Source organism: Ochlerotatus camptorhynchus, unplaced genomic scaffold (assembly GCF_037179485.1).
Source record: "Ochlerotatus camptorhynchus isolate MF236.1 unplaced genomic scaffold, CSIRO-AGI_Acam_v1.1 ptg000139l, whole genome shotgun sequence".
Taxonomy (NCBI): domain Eukaryota; kingdom Metazoa; phylum Arthropoda; class Insecta; order Diptera; family Culicidae; genus Ochlerotatus; species Ochlerotatus camptorhynchus.
Genome location: NW_027040629.1, coordinates 280,798 through 305,050, shown reverse-complemented (window position 1 = coordinate 305,050; position 24,253 = coordinate 280,798). Strand labels below are relative to the sequence as shown.

General features: G+C 37.0%; 1 protein-coding gene across 6 annotated transcripts in view; it reads left to right on the top strand.

The window, feature by feature from the left end:
* LOC135700614 (uncharacterized) overlaps positions 1 to 24,253 on the top strand; it is a 127,535-nt gene that overhangs the window by 95,884 nt on the left and 7,398 nt on the right. For all 6 annotated transcript variants that reach the window (XM_065221174.1, XM_065221173.1, XM_065221172.1 and 3 more), the window contains exons 3-4: positions 587 to 748; positions 20,272 to 20,479. In XM_065221174.1, coding sequence (XP_065077246.1) covers positions 587 to 748; positions 20,272 to 20,479 — 370 coding nt within the window. The remainder of the gene's footprint in view (positions 1 to 586; positions 749 to 20,271; positions 20,480 to 24,253) is intronic.

The following is a 24,253-nucleotide window of genomic DNA, read 5'->3' as shown; positions in this document are numbered from 1 at the left end:
CCGTTCACTCAAATTCCCAAAATCGTAGGTCACTCACAGAATGAGTAAAATTTTCCTCGAATTTTCAGGAAAAACTTCTCGAATATGAGAAAAATCGAGAGATCTTTCACTAATTTTTAGTCGATATTCTTCATATTCGAGCAGATTTTTTAGGAAAAGCGAAGACATTTTTTTCGATTTTGAGTGATGAACCACTCAAATTTGAGTCGATCTCATCGGTCGTGCAACCGCTCTAGTTGCTGGCAAACATTAGATCGTTGCTCGATGATTGCATGAGCTTATGTGGATTATGGCGTAGTTGTTGACGTTGGTGCAAATATACCAATATTTCATCTTTGAATAATCATAATAGTCCAGCATGGCTGTTTCAGTAAGGCGGCTACATAGCCATGCATCTGATTTATCCCTAGTACAATTCGCTGTCTTCGTCCCTTCCCGCCGTCACATTGTAGATGTCTATATAAAAACGCTATGCCGCTCTATCATGGCGTGCACAATATTTGTCTTCCGGCCAGTCGTGGTCGTATATATGGTCTTATAACTTACATAAAAGATGTCTTTTTGCTTCTCTTTCCCCATTTCGCAGCCTTACGATAGCCGACAGCTGATGGTGACCGTGTTTGTTTGCTTATGGGGTGCGAGATTGTCGGGATATCTGCTCTATCGAATTGTGAAAATTGGACGCGACAAACAGTTTGAGGACAACCGAAGAAATGTTATACGGTTCGCTGTGTTCTGGACGTTTCAGGTAAGTAATTAAAGGTCTGCCTAATGAAATTTGGGGTTTCAATTATTTCCATTCTAATATGGAAATTGAAATATATAAATTAGCTGAACATAATTGAAGAGCTGCAGAAGATAACTACATTATATCGCACAATTGCTGAACCCCAACCAATTTGTAATTAATTAAGAGTCTAAGAAAATTTTGTACCTGAATGATGTCTACAGCATGATTTGTTTGAGCAATTACAGGTTAAATACCAAACTAAGAAGGAATTTCAGAATTCGACTGTCTCCGAATATATCTACATTTTTAACCTGATGCGAAAGTTAAAATGGTCAAATTACAGCAGAAATTTTAATAATTTCCCTTAGTGAACAGCAGGATTGCTTCCCTTTACTTCACTATAAAAATGTTTTTCATTAGATCCCGGGTAGAGGGGAATAGCAAAATCAGAGCAAAATAATATAAAATTTGAACTTATTCTGCAATCAATGCATAGTTCGCTATTTATATGATGTTTTGGTATCATGAATTAAAGAGCAAATTATGATCCGATAGCAGAATAAACTATTATTATGATAAATTCAAACAACATACCAATAGCTCGATGATATATAATAGCAAAATGTGATATTAATTTGCTATGATTTTTGTTATTCTTAAGATATGACAACAACTGACTTTGCTATTACTCAGATTTTCTGATATTATTTTTGATATTTTATATCAATCAAATTAATAGCAATTTCTCATGTTCTGTTCCCCAAATTTTAACACTCCGTACACGATGCCTCCGGTTAAATGTGGGAAAATGGCAATGTTTGAAAAATCAGTGCTCAGCCATAGATAGATAGATTTTAAATCAATTGATACTGAATAAATTTTTAATGCATAAGGTTTTGAATGGCACCAATAGATTTAAAAGTAGTCAATAAATGGCTGAGCTATGATTCTTCAAATATTGCAAGTTTGCCGTTACACATTTTACCGGAAGCATCGTGTTCGGAGTGTTAATAAGGTACACCAGAACACCATATACAGCCAAATATTTGTAATTTCCAATTAAATCTACTACTGATAAGCGTATTTTGTCTACAATGTGCAGACTTCTCGCGTAACATTTGAAAAGGGCCTATTATGTTTTGTAAACCAAACTTTATAAGCCCTTTTCGGGCGAACCGACGTACGCTCACGCAAACCAACAACATTATCGGGTACATTGGCTTAGCAAGAAAATTTATCTGGAGAGGGCCTAGGGGGGCCTCACGAAGATGCTATTCAATCAAATTGCGTCAAGGCAACTTGTTTTTGGGTACATTTCTTTTGTGACCAATAATATGACATTGAGGCTTACTATTATTTTAATGGTGAATCAATAAATTTGATTATATGTATTTATTTCATAACAACGATTGGGACCTTGATTGGGGGAGCCTTAACAGCTTACTGATTTCGAACAAGCAATGATCGTTTGTTCAGGCTTATTGTATTGACATCACATAGCGTCTGGATCTCATAAATTTAAGCATCTCAAACTTAAGAAAATTCTCAGAGATACCCTTATATAATTTATATGGTTATTTTGCTTAACAACGTGTTCAGGGTATCATCGAAACCATTTGTGGAATAGTTCTATCATGTGGGTTATCGTTGGGGTGTGGTAATTTTATTAGGGTAATCTATGAATTTTGCAACTAGTTTTTTTTTTCTTTTTTGAATATTTCATTATGAGTTAAATCTCTAACATAGGAACCAAAACTAAATGCTACGAGTTTGAATTTTATATTTTTCTAAAATTCTGGCTGCATGTTTCAATGGTAAAGTGTACACAGAATAAATTTCTACGAAGTTCCCTGAATTTATTCCAAATTTCATATTTTTTCATCTCTCTTAATTCTACGACGATCACTGAACATCTTTGAACTGCTGGAGAGACACCTAAGACATCTACAAAGGTTCTTGAACATTCAGAAAGTTCCTTGGAATTTAACAAAGTTCCCAAAACCTCCAAGAAGTTCATTGATCTTTTTTAAGTAAGATTTCTGGCAGTTGCAACGAAGTCTTCTAAGCTCAAGCGAGAATTCCTGAAGTTCTTAGAAGTTTATTGAACTATTTTGAGATCTTCTACAAAATTCCCTGAACTTTTTCAAAATTCCTTACACTTATATAATGTTTAACGCAGCTCCTCAAAATTCTACGAAATTCACAAATTCTATAAAGTTTGACGCACTTCTACGTTTCGCGATTATTTTCTGCGAAGTTCCACGAACGAAATTTCTTGAATTTGTACGTAATTCCACAACTATTCCAAGTCCATGAGACTTCAAAAAAGCTCCCTGAAATTATATAGAGGTTCCCAATCAATGGCTTAATGAGCTTCCCTAAAATAAAATAATGTTCCCTTAACTTCTACGAATTTTCCACTTCTACGCAGTTTTCAGAACTTTTCCAAGTTCCTTTTTTCTACGATTTTTTTCTGAAGATCCATGAAGTTCCAAGAATTTCAACTAAGTTTCCTTAGATAATACGATGTTGCCTGAACTTCTTAAAAGTTCCAAGAATTTAAAGAAAAATCCCTGGGCTCATGGCCAATTTGTAGAGCCTGAAGACGTCTTATTATGCTATCGTTTAAATATCGATATCATATAATTTCTCAAAATTGTTTCTTCTAATCCAGAACATAAGAAGTGTAGTTAACATGTAGGACTTTAAAATAAATCTTTGTTTGTGGTACAATTTTTTTAATCGCTGTTAAATAGTAACTTGACAAGCGTGACAAAATACCGGTGAGTCAAAAAAAAAAAATACCAAAAATTCGGAAGGGGTGGAGGGCTAGATAATTGTGGAGGCGGCCTGGCCCTCTTGGAATCCCCATTAGTGACACCAATGATCAGGTAGGGAAAATTCTCGCCTACCCGATGGTGTTGTTGTCCTTTTAACGTAGACTACGTCTTACGGGAAGGTACTGGGGGTAAATCGAAAATCTTAAATTGCGACCGTCACGAAAAGGTGTAAGGTTTTAACCGCTTATAGCTTTGTCATTTATAGATGAAATTAAAATCCAAATACACCAATCGATAGGAAATAGCTCTCAAAATTTGCTACAGTAAACGCTTTTCCAATTTATCATAAAAAACCGTTGAAAAATGTACAAATAAAAAGTGATCATTTTCACTGTTTTCATGAAATAAACGTTCTCCCTCGCGTTCTCTCCAAATCCAGTCGTCATAATCGAGTACCACATGGTTGCACATCGTTCTACTTGAACCTGAAAAGTTATAAAATAGCTTTGCTGTCGTGCGTCAGTTCATTTAGCCTCGGACGGCGAGTGAGTAGGTAGTAACAGTAGGAAGGTTCATATTCACGAGTTTTCACCCCGTTCCCGTCGAGATCACTAGCTACTGGCAGCTGGTAGCGAGCCCCGTCGCCTCAAGGGTGCAAGCATTCCGAAGTGGATCAACCGTGATAACGATCCGGTGTGCTACAAATCTCGATTTCTTTTTCGAAGGGACGTATCAGCTTTTGTAGACAACGCATTTTATTGTCGGTTTGGCGTAAGTGATACTTCACCCACGCATACTTACACCACTAACAGGTAGGGAAAAATTTCCCCTATCTGATGGTAGTGTCAACAATCAATACGAAACTAACGATTTTAAATTGGCTCACCACTTTAGTAGCCTATTGGTCCCAAGCAAACGATTAACGTACCCTATTCTAGTTGAAATTCTATTACTACACTATGTTTGTTTTGATTCGCTATGAAAGTTTGACAGATAACATCAGGGGTGTGTGGATTCATGCAGAACATGCAGGGGTGAGTGAAATAGCTTGGGACTGCTTGGGACCGTTGTTCTGGTACTGAGTGAGCCAAAAATAATAATGATTTTCTTCGGGACCTACTAGTCTTAGAGTTACCTCTATGGTAGTGTTATCATAGAGGTAACTCTAAGACGAGAAGGTCCCGAAGAAACGTGCTCAACTTTTTGGCTCAGCTCTGGTACCTCTCTTCGGTCCCAAGCTAATCGATTCACCCCTCGAAACATAGGAAAATCCACTAACCCCTCAATTTATCTGTCAAACTTTCATAGCGAATCAAACAAACATTGTGTAGTACTAGAATTTCGACATGAATGGGATACGTTAATCGTTTGCTTGGGACCAATAGGCTAGTCAAATAGTAAGCCAATTTAAAATCGATAGTTTCGTATTGATTGTTGGTGTTATCATGCGTGAGCGATCTACCAGTTACTCCAAATCTCCAAATTCGGCGATCTTTAGTAAAATATCGATCTTGGAGAATCGATTTTATTACGAAACGGTTCAAAAGAATCGATATATACAGGATCGATCTTTTCTTCATAATGCTGAATTACCTTAATGCACCGAATACTGGACGGTCGTTTAACCCGGACATTTAAATTAAAATAAACAGAACGTGTACTTTGCAAGATAACTAAAATGTGTGATCCAGGTCGATCCTAAAACACGTTTACGTGCTTTTTTGAGAATAGTAGGCAGTGATACTAATCTTTTAAAAGTGTTCGTATTCATGAGCTAAGTATTTGAAGATCGAAAAGATCGAACGGAAAGATTGATTTTTACGTAATTTAATTAAATAAAGAATCGATCCTACAAGGTTGCAAATACTTATTTCAGCTAAAATAATGTTTTTCGGAATTATAAAACCAAAAGATGGTATGATGGCTTGCTTTACTTGTAGCTTACAAGAAGAGGTTACAAAGTATGCGTTTTAAATATAAAACCTGTAAATTTTGCATTCTATGAGTCACAATCAGCGATTTTCTGATCGCTGAAGTGAGTGTGTGAAAAATCGCTGAATGTGACTCTCATGAAGTGAAATAAACAGGTTTAATGTGTCAAACACATTCTTTGCAACCTCTTCTTGTATCCTACCAATTCAAAATATGATCATAGCATCTAATTATTTCATAATTTAACAAAACATTGTTTTAGCTGAAATGAGTATTTGCAACCTTGCCTAAAAATCTCTCAAAGATCGATCCAAGATCGCCCAATCCTACTCCAAATCGAGGATCAAATACGTTGTTTACAAAAGCTGATACGCCGCTTCGAAAAAGTAATCAAGAAATACTTTTTGGGCTGTGTATCAATTGCCGAGTTAAATTTAACTCGTGGATAAACGTGACATTTCTTTTATATCTGCACTTATAATAAATATTCAACGGTAACTGTAACTGTGTGGTAAAGATAATCTTTCAGCTATAACAAAATGATGCAGACTGTTTGAGGTTTCGTCAGCAAGTGAAGAATCACATGCGCGTTTCACACCAAATTGGACTAATAAGCGCGTTTTCATTTATTAAAAAGAGTGATAAAACTGCAAGTTTACGTCTAATCGTCTTGATGTTTTCGGTGCACTTATTCCTTATGATGCAAGCAATAAGTGCTCCCAAGACATCAAAATGATTTGACGGAAACGTGCATTTTTATCACACTTTTCGCATTTTTGGGACAGTCCAGTTTCAGATGCAATCAGCAATGTTATTCTTCTTTTCATCTATCTAACGACGACAGATCTATCGAGTCGTTTTTTCCAGGGGTCTGGCAACCCTATATCAATCCTATATTTTTGACAGGAGCCAACATTACGGGCCTTATTTAAATACGGCCCGCCTGACGTATACATGGTGGAAAGGAACGGGAAAGAAAGACAAGAGCAGATGATAGCATCAAAAACATGGCTGCCAGCCAGGCCACTGGTTTTTTCGTTGAACGATTTTGGACCGCACGCTAAACGCTTGAGGTGTCTGCGTGGACAGTTATTTTCAATGTTCGAAAATCCCGGTGTTTTCGAAAGATCGGTTTTCAAACAGAACTCAGCCACGGTTGCCAAAATTCAACTTCTACTCGCTCATAAATAATCACGCACGGGTAGCAGGGTTATTCGATAACTTGCCATATGTCATGTGAAATTAGACAGTGCGCGTTCAGAAGGGCCTACTTGCAATGATCGATTCACTTCATCGATTTTCTCTAAATATTCCTATAGCTAAGCGAAACAATTCAATCTGAACATTGCATTAGGTCCTAAGTAACATTGACAGATTCTCTTCATCGACTTTCTCCTTGTATGTTCAGTATATAGATTGATAAAAGAAGCTTTTTGTCTAGCTACAAACACAATAAGAAACGGTTATGTAAATGATGTAATGTAAACGGAAATCCAAAATACGTACATAGGACCGACATAGAAGTTTTCTTAAGTAGGAAATCCAAAATACGTCCATAGGTTACTTCTACTGTATTTTAAATCAATATCTAGAAAAATGCACGAGAATTTCACTACACAGCTTAACGTAGTCTACGTGAACTATGTGGTCGTGTCTTGTACACAACCCCACCAATTTTTTAGTTTTGTTTACAAAAGATGAAAAGCCATTTTCAAATGAATGTTACGTGAGTCTTCTTCAGTGTCTTGTACTAATACTCAACTGAAGTAGAAATACGCTTCTCTTTCAATGATAAGAAATTAAAGTCGTGATTTTTTTAGATTTCCGATATTTTTTCCAATATTTTTATAAAAATGAAAACATATTTTTTTTTTCGGGCGGTGAGCTACTCCTCAAAAGAATTGATATCATGAAACAAGGAAGCCAGTACGTCAATGAAGCCTATATAATAAAGGAATGATTTTTTTTTTCAATCCTATGGAACTGTTGAAACACGAAGATTATTTTATTTAGATTGAAAAGGTCCAGGTCTCCGCTAGACAGAATTCCTACTATGCCGTGCCAGGTCGGGAAATCAGTTGTCCTTGACTATTAGCTGGAAGGGTGAGAATGGCTCCTTTGTTGAAACTATCCTAGCGACGATGATGACGAATCACCCAACCCACTCACTCCCCGTAAATAGATCCCGGTAGACAGCATGGGGAGTTCTATTCAGGAATAACATCTTCCTGTTCTGTGCTTCGTTCTTCTTTGGGGGGACGACTCGCTCGACTCGCATAAAATACGGTGGGTGCTTACCGGTTCATTTATCGTTAGCTAAAGGCAAGTAGGCTCAGTGATGATCTGCGCCTGATACAGCACTAATCACTTTCTGGTAGCATATTCGAGACGGGCTTCCATTTGCGATAATTGTTTTGGCAGGTAGAAAGGTCATTTTTGCGAAGCGTAAAAAACGGTAAATGGTTAGATTTTCAAAAAAAAAAACAATTGGATGTTGGATGGGACTATTCCTATGCCTTGTTCAAACTACAGAGTTATAACATATTACAACTCCGTAGTCTGAACATACAGGCAAAATTCAGGATTGAAGCAATAACCTTTTAATCATTCAAATTTAATGTCTATGTCAACATATGAGTGCAAATCTCCGATAGAAGTCAGATATTTTTTAACGACATAATCTATCGTCATAGTTAATACCCTTTGAAACGATATGTTTTGATAGCATACAATGCAACCCAGAAAACTCATGTTAAAAAATCAAACACAAATAACAAGTGCACACCCATTTGCTTTTCAAAAGCTATTGCATTTCGCTACCATGGCCTGGTAGTGAAGTGATATCCAATCTGCATATCAATGGATATGTAAATTAGATACCTTTCTGGACTTTCAATCGCTACGCAGCAACGGTAAATCTCCCTCGGGACAGTGGTTAAATAGTCATACACAATCATCGATTTGACCTACTGTTGACAGACGAACCTGTGAACTCGGCTGAGAAGTCCCTAGAGTGTAATTTCTAATTGAAATAATCATCATGGATAGCGAGGATGGGCGTCACTTCAACCAAAGGTGGAGTCTACTGTGTCAGCAGTTACATACATACGGAGCACAATGTGTTCAATTTCATTGGCCGTTAGATTTGGTCGTATGTGCTGTAACGTAGTAGTAGCATATAATTAACCTATTTATAACAATTTCGTTCAATTTCTTTGAAAATTAAAATTTGACACCGACAAGGAGTCTTCACCCATAACATGGTGCTCCACTAACGGCTTATTCCATGCTTTCGTTCTTGAACCTTTCACACTTCCATGGCATCTTGTTCTTTTTTTCTGCAACAAGATTCTCTGTAACAGCAATAATCTCAACACCACCAACAGGATCAATAGGAACCTCACCATCAACAGCAACCGCATTTGCAGCCCCAACCCTAGCATTTCCGCAAACTGCATCGCGTTGATTTGGAACCTCGATATTTCCACCATTGAAGGACTTGGAACTTTCATCTACTTTCCGCAAACCTATGACTCGCTCAGTTCGTTGCCTAGGGTTCAGTTTTCCAATGACCACCTATTGATTCTGCTCCGGTTGATTTTCATCTTTGTTATTGACCAGCTTCCATCACGATGGACCAGCTTGCACATACTTTAAGGAAGCACCAGCCGATGAATGCTCTGTCTGTTTGGATACTCTGCATTCTGGTGCTTAAATCTTCCATTTTTCATTCCTGCATTAAATACTCGAGCTTGGTAATTCCTGACATGAAGTGCTACACCCCCTACATCTGACAAAATAGGAAAAAAGAGGTTAATCGTAATGGATACTCAGTTTTGGTGGTTGAATGTCACAACAGCAGGCAGACGATCCAGCGTTGTCTGTAACAGTTCTTCCAACTGGAATTTCACATAAATGCAAAACTCACTCTGTTCATGTTACATGCAAAGAAGCTCTTCACATGTCAAGTTCAAAGTAGACTCGAAGAATGAGAAAATCTCATCGTCCTTAGGTTCGGTGGTCCCCCTTGCGTTCTCATAGAGTTTACGCGAGCAGACATGTTGCTTGGAAATCATAAAATTGGGCGTGAATCATAGGAATGCTAATAATCTAATAACGGATTCAGCCATAAGATGAAACGTTTTCATTCAATTAAAGGAGGATGATTTTGTTCAGTGCACCGAACCTCTTGGTCCTCTCAGTAGCTGCATTGTCCACTCATGGCGGAGACGCGTGGTGTCTGCGAATACTCAATTAACACAAATCAATAAAATGAAAGCATGTAAAAAAAGGGTTTACAGATTACCTCATTAAAGTCACGCAACACAACCCAGACAAAGAATACTTTCACTTGCAGGTTGATAATTACGAGTAGTAGCAGATATTATTATGCCCCATTATCTTTCCAAACGACCATAAATATAGTGCGCTTTAGAGCTGTACATATCAGGATACGTGTATGCACAAAGCTCTTTCTTATACCCAACATGTTCGTGCAAAGCAGCACATGTCGGGCAAACGCTCCAATAGTTGCGGTACGTTAGGCTCCTATAGTTGATAATGGAGTCTCCATAACGTTTACCCTACATGGGTACATGTATGGCAGGTGCAATCGGTGCGAAAATTTATCGTTAGATCGTAAACAGGAAGTGCACAATTTCAATTTCAACTGCAAGCCATGGACTACAATGTATAGACGCGATCAAAATGTAAATAAGGCTATCAAGGTATTTCTCTTTCCGCTGTGGTGAGCTAGTACATTTTCCAATTTGTTTGCCTTCATTCTATTAAGAATTTATTGGCGATAATTGTTATCCTTTTCCGATAAATTAACTCTTTTCTAAAAAAAATCAACCCTTACTATCTACAACGCTGCTCTGTGCACAGTGGGTCAGAATTGGAATTTAGCAGGAAATATAAGAGCCTGAAAATAAATGTTTTCTAAAAAGTTGTTTCGTAATTACCATAAAATAAAATATAATTACATCTAAATCTATTGCCAACAATCGATCAAATTGTACGTTTATTTTAACATTTGTTATTACAATAGATGTACAATACGTCCCATATAGTATGACTTTTCAACAATAGAAAAACAATACAATTAATGGTAAATGGCTCAACTTTGTTCGTATGATATGATTTTACAATACATCTCATTGTATCTCTATGGTTCTTTATTTTAGAGTCAAGTAGTACTTGAGTGGTTCTTAGTATCATTGAAATTAAAAATTTAACTTTTTTATTTGCAGATATAAAAGGTAAACATTCTTCGGCAAAGCAATAACTCTGCACATTTTTTGAAACTTTATTGTATCTCTTGAATTTACCGATTTAGAGCATTTTTTCTTAATTGACTAAGGGTGTCTCTAAAAAGCATTTCTTTTGCACTATTTTTTATATCAAATTTCTCACCTATATTTCCTGCTGGTAACATTTACAACTTTGAAGACGCAATTTTTACCATGCAGAACTTGCCTTTTGTCGATCAACAGTTATTGACGTGTTTCTTTGAAAAATGCGCCCTTTTTAAATGTTGATATCACAGATTGAGGCAAACATAAACCGTATAGGGGAAATGCAGGTAATGTCGGCCTAAGTGTCCCTAATTTGGGCCCATACATAAATTCAGCAATCACCTAAATTTTCAATAGCGTCCAAAAATATCCATAAGTACCGTCTCATTGACGCGTTTAGTTACATAAAATTGATAAATAGCAGATTTCTAGCGATGGACCAATCTTAGATCCATAGGCCAACATTAGAGCCATTTCCCCTACATATTATTTTTATAACTTCTATAAAATCAATTAGACATGTTCTTTTTTTTTTTAATAAAACTGAGTAGAGCTTCGTTATAAAAAAAGATACAGACGAACAAAAGTTTCTCGAAGATGACTTTCATCAGAAATTGTTAAAAGCCTTTGAAAGTTTGCATTGGCGTTTTTTTTTGCGGTCTTTCAAAATTAAGTTATTAGATAACAGATGAAAACTGTCTTAAATCGGCTCTAAGATTCGAATTTTAATAATATTCGTAATCCGAACGATCAAGTCATTAAAAACCAGTTCTAATCAATATACAAAACAACTGAACAAATCGGATGTAATGAAATTCAGTTAGGGTAGAGCGCTACTTCGTCGTAATCGCCCATTTCCGTTCTATCGATCAAAAAAGATCAATAATATCAATGACTTCACCGTGCACAAATCAAAAATAGGTTTGTTCCGATGCGTAAGTTCATTAGCTACAACAGAAATCCTGTTAGAGCGCATTGTATGAATATTACCGCTCATTGTTCTCAAAACAAAAGAAGTCCTCCTAGCGAATCCCCTTATTCTACGTTCATACGTAGGACGAAGAAAATCTAATGGCGTTTCAATGCGTTTGGACGGAATTGAAACTCGTAGAATGAATTTAGAAGCAAGAAGCAGTATTAGATTTTAAACAATATCTCAACAATTTGTGACTCTTTATCAAATCTAACGGTACGTATGGAAAGGTGAATAAATTTAGAAGTCATTTTTGACAGAAATATTCCATTTTTAGTTAAAACTCGTTCAGAAAAGAGAGGTAAAGTACGCGTTGTGCTTAGTAGGACGGAAATTAGTTAAAAAAAAACCCTATCATGGACACCGACATTTAAAATGATTGTTTAAGATAATCGTGGTTTAAGTTTTAAGTTACATTCCTTTCGTCCTGCGCCTTTGCTATGGGCACAGCTGGAGCGCGCTACCAGCTCCAAAATGGGCCTCGACAAGGACTTATAACTTTGTCAATTTTTATTGGATCAACTTGAATTTCTGGAAAATTATTCTTAAATAAGTACACTTTCGATTTATGCAATAAAAAAAAAGATATTTTTTTCAACTTTGCAGGTAGGCATGGCCCTTTAACGTTCTCGTTATAGAGTAATTTTTCGGTATTGACTTAGGATGGTCCAGAAAAAATAAAATAGTTTTTAACACAAGCATATTTATTTCAAATTGTATTGATCGAAGCAGGCTTCTTGCGCTGTGACGAATTTCTTTAGCCTTTTGCGTAATTTCCGTCGAAACATGCTTTTCCGGTTGTATCAGATTATTGTCATTTTTAAAGCGTGAAATCGAGGAAAAAAATGCTACAATCAGGACCTATTAAGGAATAGTTTAAATTTGTGCATTGCATCACAGATAGTACTCCACGATGCACTTAGGCTGTTAACCATTTGCCGAGTTAAATTTAACTCGTGGTTAAAAGTGTCATTTCGAAAGTTATTCTCTATGTTCGAAAATCCCTGTGCTGACGACCGACTGGTTTTCGAGAAGAACTCATCCACGGTTGTCGAAAAATTTATCTTCTTGTCTGTCAGAGATAACCACGCTAGGATAGCAGGGTTAATCGATAACTTTCCATGTGTCAAATTTTAACCAAAAGTTAAGAAAAATCCACCTAACGTTCAGAGCCTTAATACTTCACAAAGTCTTCAAAAGTTTTCAATTTATCATTCATAAAATATGGAGATTTCTGCCGAAGAGTTTACTATGAGTGGTTGAGAAAATATGTTTCGTTTCGTTAATGTGTGTTCTGTGTCATTTGGTTAAGCGCATTTTTAAATAAATGGTTTTAGAAAATGTGAATATTTCTGTGTTTTCATACCTTGTCCGCGTAGCCCCTCCGAATACCCAGTAACATGCCGGCCCTGCGACACAGTTAAGGGGTCTCATGCTACTGAGCTAGTTATCCGGGAGTGTTTGGTTATGTCAAAGACACAAGGCTAAGGGCTACATCTGATCCACGAGAATGAATAGGTCTGCCATTTTCTATCTTGAAATATAATGAACTAAACTTTTTTTTAAATTTGTAGAAGGCAAACCAACCCTTAGGCTGAAAACCTCTTAAATAAAGAGAAAAAATGTTTTTGCTCATTTTTAGTCATAATAAAGATTATTCATAATCCACTAATTTTACTAAAAATCTTCCACTAGCTAAAAAGTTGAAAATCGAGCGTTTTACTAAAATAAATCTAACTTCATACAGGTTGTTTCAATGAAGTCCAAAACTAAAGCGATAAATCAATAAACATCTGTTTAACCACCAGCTCACATTTAAAAAATATATATCTATTCATAATGTTTACCAAAAGGTTCCACTGCGCTCAATTTAATTTTGCAATACACTAAGTAATATTTTGGTAATTTTATTGATAACCGAGTTTAAAATTTGTGTTTTCTACGGGTTTCCCCTTATTATTTCAAATATTACGTAATAAAGCGTATTGTTTTGTCTAACAAAAAGATGCTCCTCAATGCGTTCTACAACTCTCTCTTTGACGCTAATTTTCTATCTTGTTTAGTTTTCTCGCAATTTTGTACTAAACACATCATGTTGGGTCGTTAATTAACGGTTGCGTAAAACGCGAATTCAACCCCACCGTGCGTTGCTGTTGACGTCTGTTTACAGCGCGCATAGCACACTTGATCGGCACGCGGAGTGACGGTATGAAAAGTGTGACAAGAAAAACAATGCTGCGGATGATGAAAATTGAAAATGATCTGTTTTTTTTTCTCGATACCAATGTAGATCAGATTGAACTGATTGGGTATTTTCCAATGATTAATCAAATTGAAACACTGATCTTCATTTCTTTCATAAACTTATTTCAATAGTTGCTCTATGTGTCCTAAATTTTCTTGGATGCAGTACCTGAACCTCCTTCCGGTCTCTTCCACAAGGTTAATATTATTCATCTTCTCTTGTATCATTCGAGCAGCAAGAAAAATTCGGTCAACTAGCTGTTCGCGCGTGTTGATTGTCACCGAATACACGTCTTCCTTTATGCACCCCCATAAAAAAGAAGTCCATGGGAGTCAAATCCAGCCTCCTTGGTGGCCAAGCAATCGGCCCATTCCGCCCGATTCACGGTTCCCGATAGTTGGCGTTCAGAAAATGTCTTATTCCATGTGAGGAATGAGGTGAGGCTCCGTCCTGTTGAAACACCAAGCGCCGTCTCACAGCAAGTGGGACATCCTCCAGCAGGATTGGAAGCTCGTTTTCTAGAAATTCCAAATACTTCGCGCTGTTAAGCGAACCTTCGATGAGCTGTCGGTTAATTATACCGGCCCATACATTAACGAAAAACCGGTACTGCGTTCTTATTTCTTTTACCACTCTTGGGTTGCCCACGTGTGGTCCGTTCAAAGAATGCTTTTCAAGAACAATGCATTCTCATCCGTTTTCGCTGTCATAATCCTGCTGAACTCAAGCCGGAGCGTTTTATCGCTTTCCAGAAGCTCCTGAACTTGTAGCGTATGAAACGGATGCATATTCTCTCTGTTTAAATGTTCATCATGTGTTCAATTGAACCGTCCGCAGCATTGTTTTTCTTGTCACACTTTTCATACCGTCACTCCGCCTGGCGTTCTGGGGTGACCTGCTGTCTAATCAGTCTACTGATCATTCTTGTATGAAATTGGTTCCAAACGTAAACAAACCCTGTAGGTTTCTTATGGCTTGTTTACGTTTGGAACCAGTTATGCGAGGTAGGCGACAATTATTGTTCGTATTTGACAGCCACCTCCCCCCCTTGGTGGCGATCAAGTGCACGGTGTCGTGTTTTACGCAACTGTTAATTAACGATCCAAGATGATGTGTTTTGTACAAAATTGCGACAAAACGAAACAAGATAGAAAATTAATGTCCAAAAGAGAGTTGTAGAGCGCATTGAGAGGCATCTTGGTTGAACAAAACAAGACACTTTATTACGTTTTAGACTCGTTTATCTCTAAAATGTGTCTAAATGCAGCTTACTTAAAGTAGAAATGGCACTATTAAGTAGAAAATTTACCAAGCTGTCCAATGAAGGCAAGAGTTTGGAGTTAAATGCCATTGTTTTTGAGTTAGAGCCAATTTATGGCAAGCATAGACCAAAACAGAAAAAAGTTCAATAACTCAGTAATCTTTGAGATTTGATCTTATGTGTAGCAATTTTTTACTTTATCTTTTACTTATATCGCCCCTGACATTATTTGCACTAAGGAATAGCCTACTTATATCGCCGCTGAAATTATTTGCACTAAGGAACCGAACACCCTGTATACTGTAAGATCGTTTAATCATAAATAATTTTATATTTTGCGATTATTTATTTCTTAACTACTTTTTTTCCCTCAAGGGTTAAAAGCACCCCTAGCTAAGTTCCTGACTGCTGGTCAAGCCAACGGCAGCCGTCTGAAGTGGGCGTAACAAATGTCTCTTTTAGAGATTGTCAATAGGGTCTTTTTGTTGGTCGGATTCCTGAAAAGATTTAATTAATTCCAGTGTACTTACTTTCCACCTTTCCTTGATCACTGAGCTAATAATTATATAATTTTATAATTTTATAATTTTCAATAGAGGATCAAGCAAAACCAAGTGAAATTTCTAAGTTAAATTAAATAACTACTTGGCAATTTAGTTGAAGCAGACCATACATTAATTGGGTATTAGTTTGGAGATTTTCATGGGGTGAAATGAAACTGTATGCATTTTTGTGTATTTACGTTAATTTAGTCCCTAACCCTTTCGTGCTGGTTGTGACCGATCGTTGCTCGTTGGTCGACATACAGCGGTGGTAGCGGCGCCGGTGGTGTAGTGGTAAGCTTGATTGCCTCTCACCCCAGCAGGCCTGGGTTCAATCCCAATCGGCGCCGCCGGGATGTTCTGAGGCATAACATCTCTAAAGCCGTTGGTCCCCGGTTCATGAGTTGATGGGTCACGAATCCAAAAAAACCGTCTACGTGGTTAATGAACAGACCCTTAAGGGAGAGAAGAAAAAAAAAAACGACAGTGAGCATGCAAAAGGGCGTAAACGCGATGATCGATTCTCTTCGTCGATTTTCTCTTTTGTTAATAACTAACTAGATTTAACGTTTATCGGTGCGTTTGCTGTTGGTTCTTTATTTATTTATTTATTTTATTTCGTCAACCAACGTAGACTAGAACATATTAGAATACAGTTTTGTTTTCTTAAATTTATTTATTTCGTCAACTTTGGACAAAAGGTTAAAATTATAATTTTTTCTTTATTAAAAATTAAGCAGTGTCAGCTTTCCTATTTTTTATGAGTTATAATGCCTTATGGAGTAAAAATATTGTTTTAGTTTATGCCTAGACATTGTAAAGACAATGGTTTCGCAGTATTGATTGTAAGAGGCCATCATGTGGTTTAATGGCCCATATTTTGCATAATTTGTTCGATGATGTTTTAAGGCAAATAAATTTCGATTGCCGAGTAGGTGCATGGAAATTTAATTTTGATAAAAGTTCTGTGGAGTCAATGCGCTGCGAAACTATATCGTTTACAAATGAAACCATTGCATATTCACGACGCCCTTTTAATTTTTTTTTTCCTTTGGTTTGTTTTTTTCCGTCGATCTTGTTTTCCGTGCTGAGCACCAATGCTACCGACGTGCCAGGAAGGCAGCTCCCACACCTGGACCCTACCTATCGACCCATCAAACTCATGAACCGGGGACCAACGGCTTTACTTCCCATCCGAAGGAAGGCGTGATCAGAGATGTTATGCCTCAGAACATCCCGGCGGCGCCGACTGGGATTGAACCCAGGCCTGCTGGGGTGAGAGGTAATCACGCTTACAACTACACCACCGGCGCCGTTTTCACGCTCTTTTAATGTTTGTATGTTTATAAGCATGCAGCGTGCTTCATATGATGGAAGAGGAAATGATGTCCAACCTAATTTACGAAGAGTGTATAATAGAAATTGTTTTTGTACGGATTCTAATCTTTCTTCGTGCGTGATTGAAAAAGGAGACCATACAATGCTGCAATATTCCAGTATAGAGATTTTCACGTCTGGTTGTATTGGTGCGATTTGTGAGAGCGTGTTAGTGAATATCCGAGGAAAATACATAACAAATCGATGTCAAACTCATTTTGACAGATCTACTTTCATACATTTTTTAGGTTAGCCAGAGGAAAATAATAAACAACTTTACACGGCGTTGCCCCCACTAGTGTGCGTGCGTTAAACGTCACTAATCTCTATTGACCTCACATAGGCGATATATAGTGTTTTAATTGTGTATGGGTCCTGAAAGTTATAGCAAAAGCGCTTGATAAAGCCTAGCATGTTATTTTCCCTGTGAATAATTGTGTTGTAATGGTCTATGAAAGTTAGTTTAGAGTCTAAGATAATTCCTAAATCCCTAACTCTTTCACATTTTTCTACATTTTGATTTCCTAGTGCAACTGAAATATTTGAAGTTGTTCTTTTCCTGCTAAATGATATTAACTTACATTTTTTTACATTCAATTCTAGTAGACTTTTTTTGCACCATATGTAGAATATGTGTATTTCATTCCGGAATATATTGATGTCTTCTTCATTTCTTATTTCTAAAAAGAGTTTCATGTCGTCGGCATAAATAAGACATTTAAGTTTTTTGAGAATGAAAGAAATGTCGTTTACGTATAGAATAAAAAGAAGAGGTCCCAAATGAGAGCCTTGGGGGACGCCTGAAGTGACTTGAATTGGACTCGATTTCTTTCCGTTGAATTTAATTATTTGTTGGCGGTTAGTTAAATATGATTCAAGCCATTTTAGGAGCCCTGACTCAATTCCAATTTTTAGCAATTTAAAAAGTAGCATTGGTATGTCTATGCGGTCAAATAACTTGCTAAAGTCTGTATAGAGAGCTTCTACGTGGTTTCCATTATCCATTGCATTCAATGAATAGTCTATAAATTCAAGTAAATTTGTCGAGGTCGAGCGACCCTTGAAAAAGCCGTGTTGCATGTCAGTAATTCTATTTTTGATTTGGAGAAATAATTTTTCGTTGACAATTGCCTCGAAAAGTTTAGGGATGCAAGAGATAATGGCTATACCACGATAATTACGTACGTCAGATTTTCGGCCAGATTTAAAGATAGGCACTAGGAATGCATAGCTTTTCCAAGTTTTTGGGAAGATTCCAGATTCCAGGGACATATTAAAAATCCAGAACAATGGAGCAGTGAGTTCCATTGCTAGACATTTAATAAATACTGGAGGAATTCCGTCAGGTCCAGGACCTTTTGAGGCGTCTAAATTGTTTAAAACCTGCCAAATATCCTGCACTTGAACTTGATTGAGACCAATGTCCCTTGAAAATTCTGGAAAAAATGCAAAATAATCGCGGTCGCGATCTTCTTCAGAAAATGTCGTATAGATTTCTTGGAAAAAAATTTGCAAATAGATTGCAGTTTTTTTCCGAGCTATCACCGACATTTTCGTCGAGTTGCATTATTGAAGGCAAATTGTCAGATTTTAATTTGGTTTTTACGTAATTAAAGAAGTTCTTTGGACAGGACTTTATTTCATGTTCTGTTTTTGCATTATATTCTTCAAATGCAGTACTGATAGCTAAATTCAGTTGATCGCATATATCCAAATAAATTTATAAATTATTACTACTATTGTGTTTTTTTATAAATTTTATGTGATTTTTGCTTCCGATTTTTCAAGTTTTTTATTTGGCTGTTATACCAGACTGGATTTTGTGTGTTTCTGTCGCGTCTTTTTTTCTTCAAAGGAATTTCGTCTATACCAATTTCGACATTTCCTACATTCCTTAAAATTAATTGCCAATTGACACTGTTTAATTTAAATTTTATTTTTTCGTAGTCTGCTAATTTGTATTCAAAGACTTCTTCATATTCGCAGTCGTTGGGTCTTTGGTTTTCATGCACAAGTAAAGAATATTCAATTGCTGTGTGAAACGCTTCATTTTTTCACAGTGGATTTAATGATTCGGTCACACAGAAATCTTCATAAATATTCGTTAGTAAAAAGTCCAAATAGCAATTTTGTTGGTTTTTGATGTGGTTAATTTGGTTCAGTCCTAAATTAGCAGTTTTGTCAAAAATGAACTGCAATGTTTCATTATCCCCAACGACTGGGAGTAAGATACATTCATTTTCAGAGTCCAGAATGAAGTCAGCATGGCGTTGATTCAAGTCTCCATAGATGTGAACTGATAGCCAATACAACCTGGTATAACTCTGCATTGAGCAAATTCTAGAAAATTGTTTCGCTTAGCTGTAGCAGTGCAAAGAGAAAATCGATGAAGAGAATCGATCATCACCTATACGCCCTTTTGCATGCTCACTATCGAATTTTTTCAGAGATGCATAAAATCAACTCAGTTACAATTTTGCTAAACATTATATGAGGGGGTTAGAAGGAAAGGGGTTTAAGTGACATTGATCGATTCTCTTCATCACAACTTTATAAACAGATTTTGCACTATTTCTGCCACATAGTTTGATCCAGAATGGCACACGAATCATGGAATGTGTTTGCAGCTGAATTATTAACGAAAGAGAATGTCGATGAAGAGAATCGATCAAAGTCACTTACACCCCTTTCCTTCCAACCCCCTCATATGACATATAATGTTCAGCAAAGTTGTAGCTGGCGTTGTGTTTATTTTCTAAAATTAAAAAGTCAGTTTTAGGCTATCAACTGTTTTGAGGGTCACTCTAATGTTTACTACCACCAAAAGAAGGAACTTTTCAAGCACATAAATTTCACCAAAGACACCAAACGTCTAAATATGACAGCAAAAGCTCTAGGACTTCTATTCCCAGGCTAAATTCCCATTCTGGACCACTGTGCGTTGTTGGCCAGTGCATAAATAGTATCTGGCATAAGCGGCATCGGCACAGTTCTAATTTAAATATTTTACGAGTCATCGTAAAACGGCTTGAAAAACGACTTCCCCCACTATTATGAGCGTTTGTCAACAGAACTATGAACCTTTTAGAAATTTTAGTAACGTATCTACTTTCACCATTTCTCGTTTTTCGTAGGCCATTTGGGTGTTTGTCGTTTCGCTGCCAGTGATCATCATCAACTCGCCCCGGCACTCGATTCCCCGAGCACCCAAAACAATGACGACGCTGGATTCCGCCGGTACCGGTATGTTCATAACTGGCTTGCTAGCGGAAACGTACGCCGATCTGCAGAAGTTTTCCTTCCGCCAGGATCCGATTAACCAGGGCAAATTTTGTAATGATGGTAAGTTCCAATTTATCTTCAAATGTGTGTGTTATTAGGCATCGTAAAAGAGGCAAGGATGTTCAAGATTTGTGATAACTCTATGCATGAGGTTTGGGAAAACAAAGCGGAGCTCTTGCCAATTCTATTAAAGTCTCCAAGTCTCCTTTGGTATTATACATAATTCGCAAATATAAACCTAGCCCATCATGGTTTCTCAGGTGACCACATAGTTTTCATTTTACGTGGTGGCCCATCGGGAAAGACTGTGGTTCATATAAATATATGGGTACGTATGAGCCGCAACCAAATGGCACATCGTTAGACGAAGGGTACTTCACTGTTGGTATAATGATATTTGTCTCATGCTCATCTCGTCCGTTTCGCCACACCCGGCAGGGCTCTAATGCCACAAGGGTCAGAAGACGAACAGTGCAGATAAATAAAAGGCGCACGTGTAGGTATGGGTAGAATAAGATACGATAAGAGACTGGGAGAGTTCCGGGTAGCGTCTTAGTTCCTGCATCGAGCGGACTTTTATTGCTTTAACTCTGTCAGTTAATGCCTCCGTTTAACCATTACATAACATGATGATAAACGTAGCTTAGCCGAGGAAGAAGCGCCTTATGATATGGATTTATTCCGTTGCTGTCAACAGCTTCTTACGATTTCAAATCGGTTTTTAGGTTAAGGGTTGATATTTACTCATTGTCTTTCGTGATTTCATGTGTGTTGAAACTAAATACTCATTATTAATCAATACGGACACAGACATAATCCACTTTTGAATGTAAAGACATTTGCTGTTCTTAGAAGCTATCATGCAATCCTTCAAGTTTATTAAGCCCGAAACAAAATTTTCAACAGCTTCATTTAGCTTGGTACAAGCAGAATCAATACAACAAAGCAGACATTTTCCCATTCTCAGAATGATAAACAGGAAAAGCAAATAACTCAAATTGCAGGACACTTTCGATACACAAAGGGAAATATCCTTCCCAGACAAGAAACTAGAATCATCTTTCAACATCCATGACAATCAAACTCTAAAGCCGGAGACAACAAACAATGAGTGGCATTTTACAGTTGGATTTGCCTCTCGAATTGAAAGTGGAGGGCATCTTGTCTTGTGACATAGGATGTCTTCAGCATCTGTGATGTTGTTGTCCGGTGGATTTGTGTACACAAGGTCGAAAATAGTCGGTCGGTATAATCCGATTACGAATTGAAAAATAAATATTGTATCAGATTCAAAGAAAACAAAGTAACGGAACAACGGGTACTCGAAGGCTCGAAGCTAAATTCAAAGATTATGTCATCATCTTGTCGGTTATAGCGCATAAACTATTGTCAGCAAACGTCAAATTTCAACCACTATGATTAGCATATAAATTTTAAAAAAATGCCACTACATTTTTCAGCTCATGGGTGCATCTCTAAAAGGCAACGAAAAAGTGAGGAAAATATATTGATCCTCGGGCCCCTTTGTGGTTAAGCAATGGAAAACAGAAATATAACGCTGTCTTGATGGTTGGCGAGATGCGATAAGATTAATGATTGGCATTAGAAAGAATGATGACAATGACACATACAAGCAATGTTAATGAAATATATCAGAAAAAAACCGCATGAAAATATAATAAGGGAAGAGAACTTGCCTAGGAACAGAAAGTGGATCACATTCTGATATGGGAAGGTCCATTAATTGTGTCACGCCCTTTTTGAACCCCCTCCCCCCTTTGTCACATTTTTTGTATGGACCTTAAATGTTTTTTGTATGATTCTTCACAGTTTCCAATACCCCCCCCCCTTCTCTAAAAGTGTGACATAATTAATGGACGATCCCTATTATGCGTTGATATTCATGGGTTCCAGACAGAGATCTAAATTCTCGCTCAGCTGCAAGATAAGCGACGCATCACTCAAGCTGCTTTTCGTTAAGGTTACCATATCAAAAACTTGAAAAGGAGGACATTTCATTTGAGGTTTGGAGATTAAGGAGGACAATGATTCCTGTCTTAGCATTAACGTAGGGCAATGAGTTTTTATCAAAAGTTTTAATAATATGTGCGCTATCACTAAATGCATGATTTGCAGAGGTTCAATTTAGATTGTTCATAACTTGTAGTCTTTACCAATTCAATTCATCTTTTCGTTATACTTCTGAAAAATGCATCAAACTAGCCTTGATAATTCATTTTTGATACTTGGAAATGATCGAGTATAGCTGATTTGCATGAAAACTACAACTTGACAACTTTAAAATCATCCCAACTTTTATCATGTACAAAAATCAGGATACATGTCATCGCTGATTGGAACCAACATGGAACATCTAAGCAACCTGTTAATGTTACCATTGATTCAGCATGGGACTCTATAAGGCCGCTGTCATAGTGGGAGCGAAGAGGCACGCTCAGCGTTCTATACAAAAGAATTCCTATTATGGATATTATTCCTTACATTAGGTTTCACGTTCAAATCGATGTATCTGCTTTTGTAGAAAATCTCTTCAATCGACGGTTTGTCTTAACTGCTAACTCACCCAAGCATACAAACACCATCATAAGGCAGGGGAAACTTTCGCCTACTAGCTGGTGTTGTTAGTTTCTTGAGTGAGCTTGCAATTGCCACAAATCGTCAATTTTGGCTGTGTTCCATTTGATGAATTTTCACTTAAATTTGACGGATGGTAAATTTTCAAATAAACCTGCTATTGCACCAAACTTATTTCTGACAAACACCTCGAAAATCACACGATCGATAACAGAGAGATTTTCGAACGTTATAATTTATTTTAAAAATGTCAAATATGAGTAAAAATTCAGAAAAATTGATGAATTTTCACTGACCCTTCGAAAATAAATTATAATGTTCGAAAATCCCTCTGTTGTTGATCGTCCGATTTTCGAGAAATTGTTTGTCAAAATTGATTCCTGGTTTGTCTGAAATAAGTCTGGTAGAATAGTAGATTTATTAGGAAATTTTCCATGTGTCAAATATAACTTAAAATTCACCAAATGGACCGCAGCCTAAATGTAGGGGAATTGACAGCTGTAGTATACTCCTAGTCCCACCATCGAATGGCATTTGCTACATAAGATGAGGTTCCAAAATAATTAAACAAATAAGCTCTGCAAACAACGCTCTTTGGAAACAATTTTATGAATATGTTACTGGAAAAAATGCAAGGATTAAAAAAGAGGACATTTTCGGGCATAAGGAGGATATAGAAAAATTATTGAAAAAGGATGGCATGTCCTCCTTTAGGATAGTATATCGTAACTCTACTTTTCGCAGAGTTGAGAATCGACAATATTTTCATTTCGCATTCTTCAACGATTATTCATTTTCCTCTGCCATGTGAACAATGAAAATATCGCACTCTCAAAATCGGTGAGAACACTTTTTCATATCCCATTCGACACCGAAAATATTCGATAGTGTGTTGCTGGAGTCCGAGCAGGAGTACTGTAAATGAGCGTTTGAGCCCAATGTGATGTAAACAGGGGAGTCGATATGATTTGTTTCGGCTCCTTTGTTCGCCTGCTGTTTAAGGCTCTGAACCATTTGGCGAATTTTTTAACTTTTGGTTAAAATTTGACAGATGGAGCATGGTTATTTCGGACCGACAAGAAGTTAAATTTTGATAACTGTGGCTCGAAAACCGGTCGATCGACAGCTTTTAACCACGAGTTAAATTTAACTCGGTAAATGGTTCACAGTCTAAGGCTGTGAACCATTTGGCGAGTTAAATTTAACTCGTGGTTAAAAGTGACATTTCGAAAGTTATTC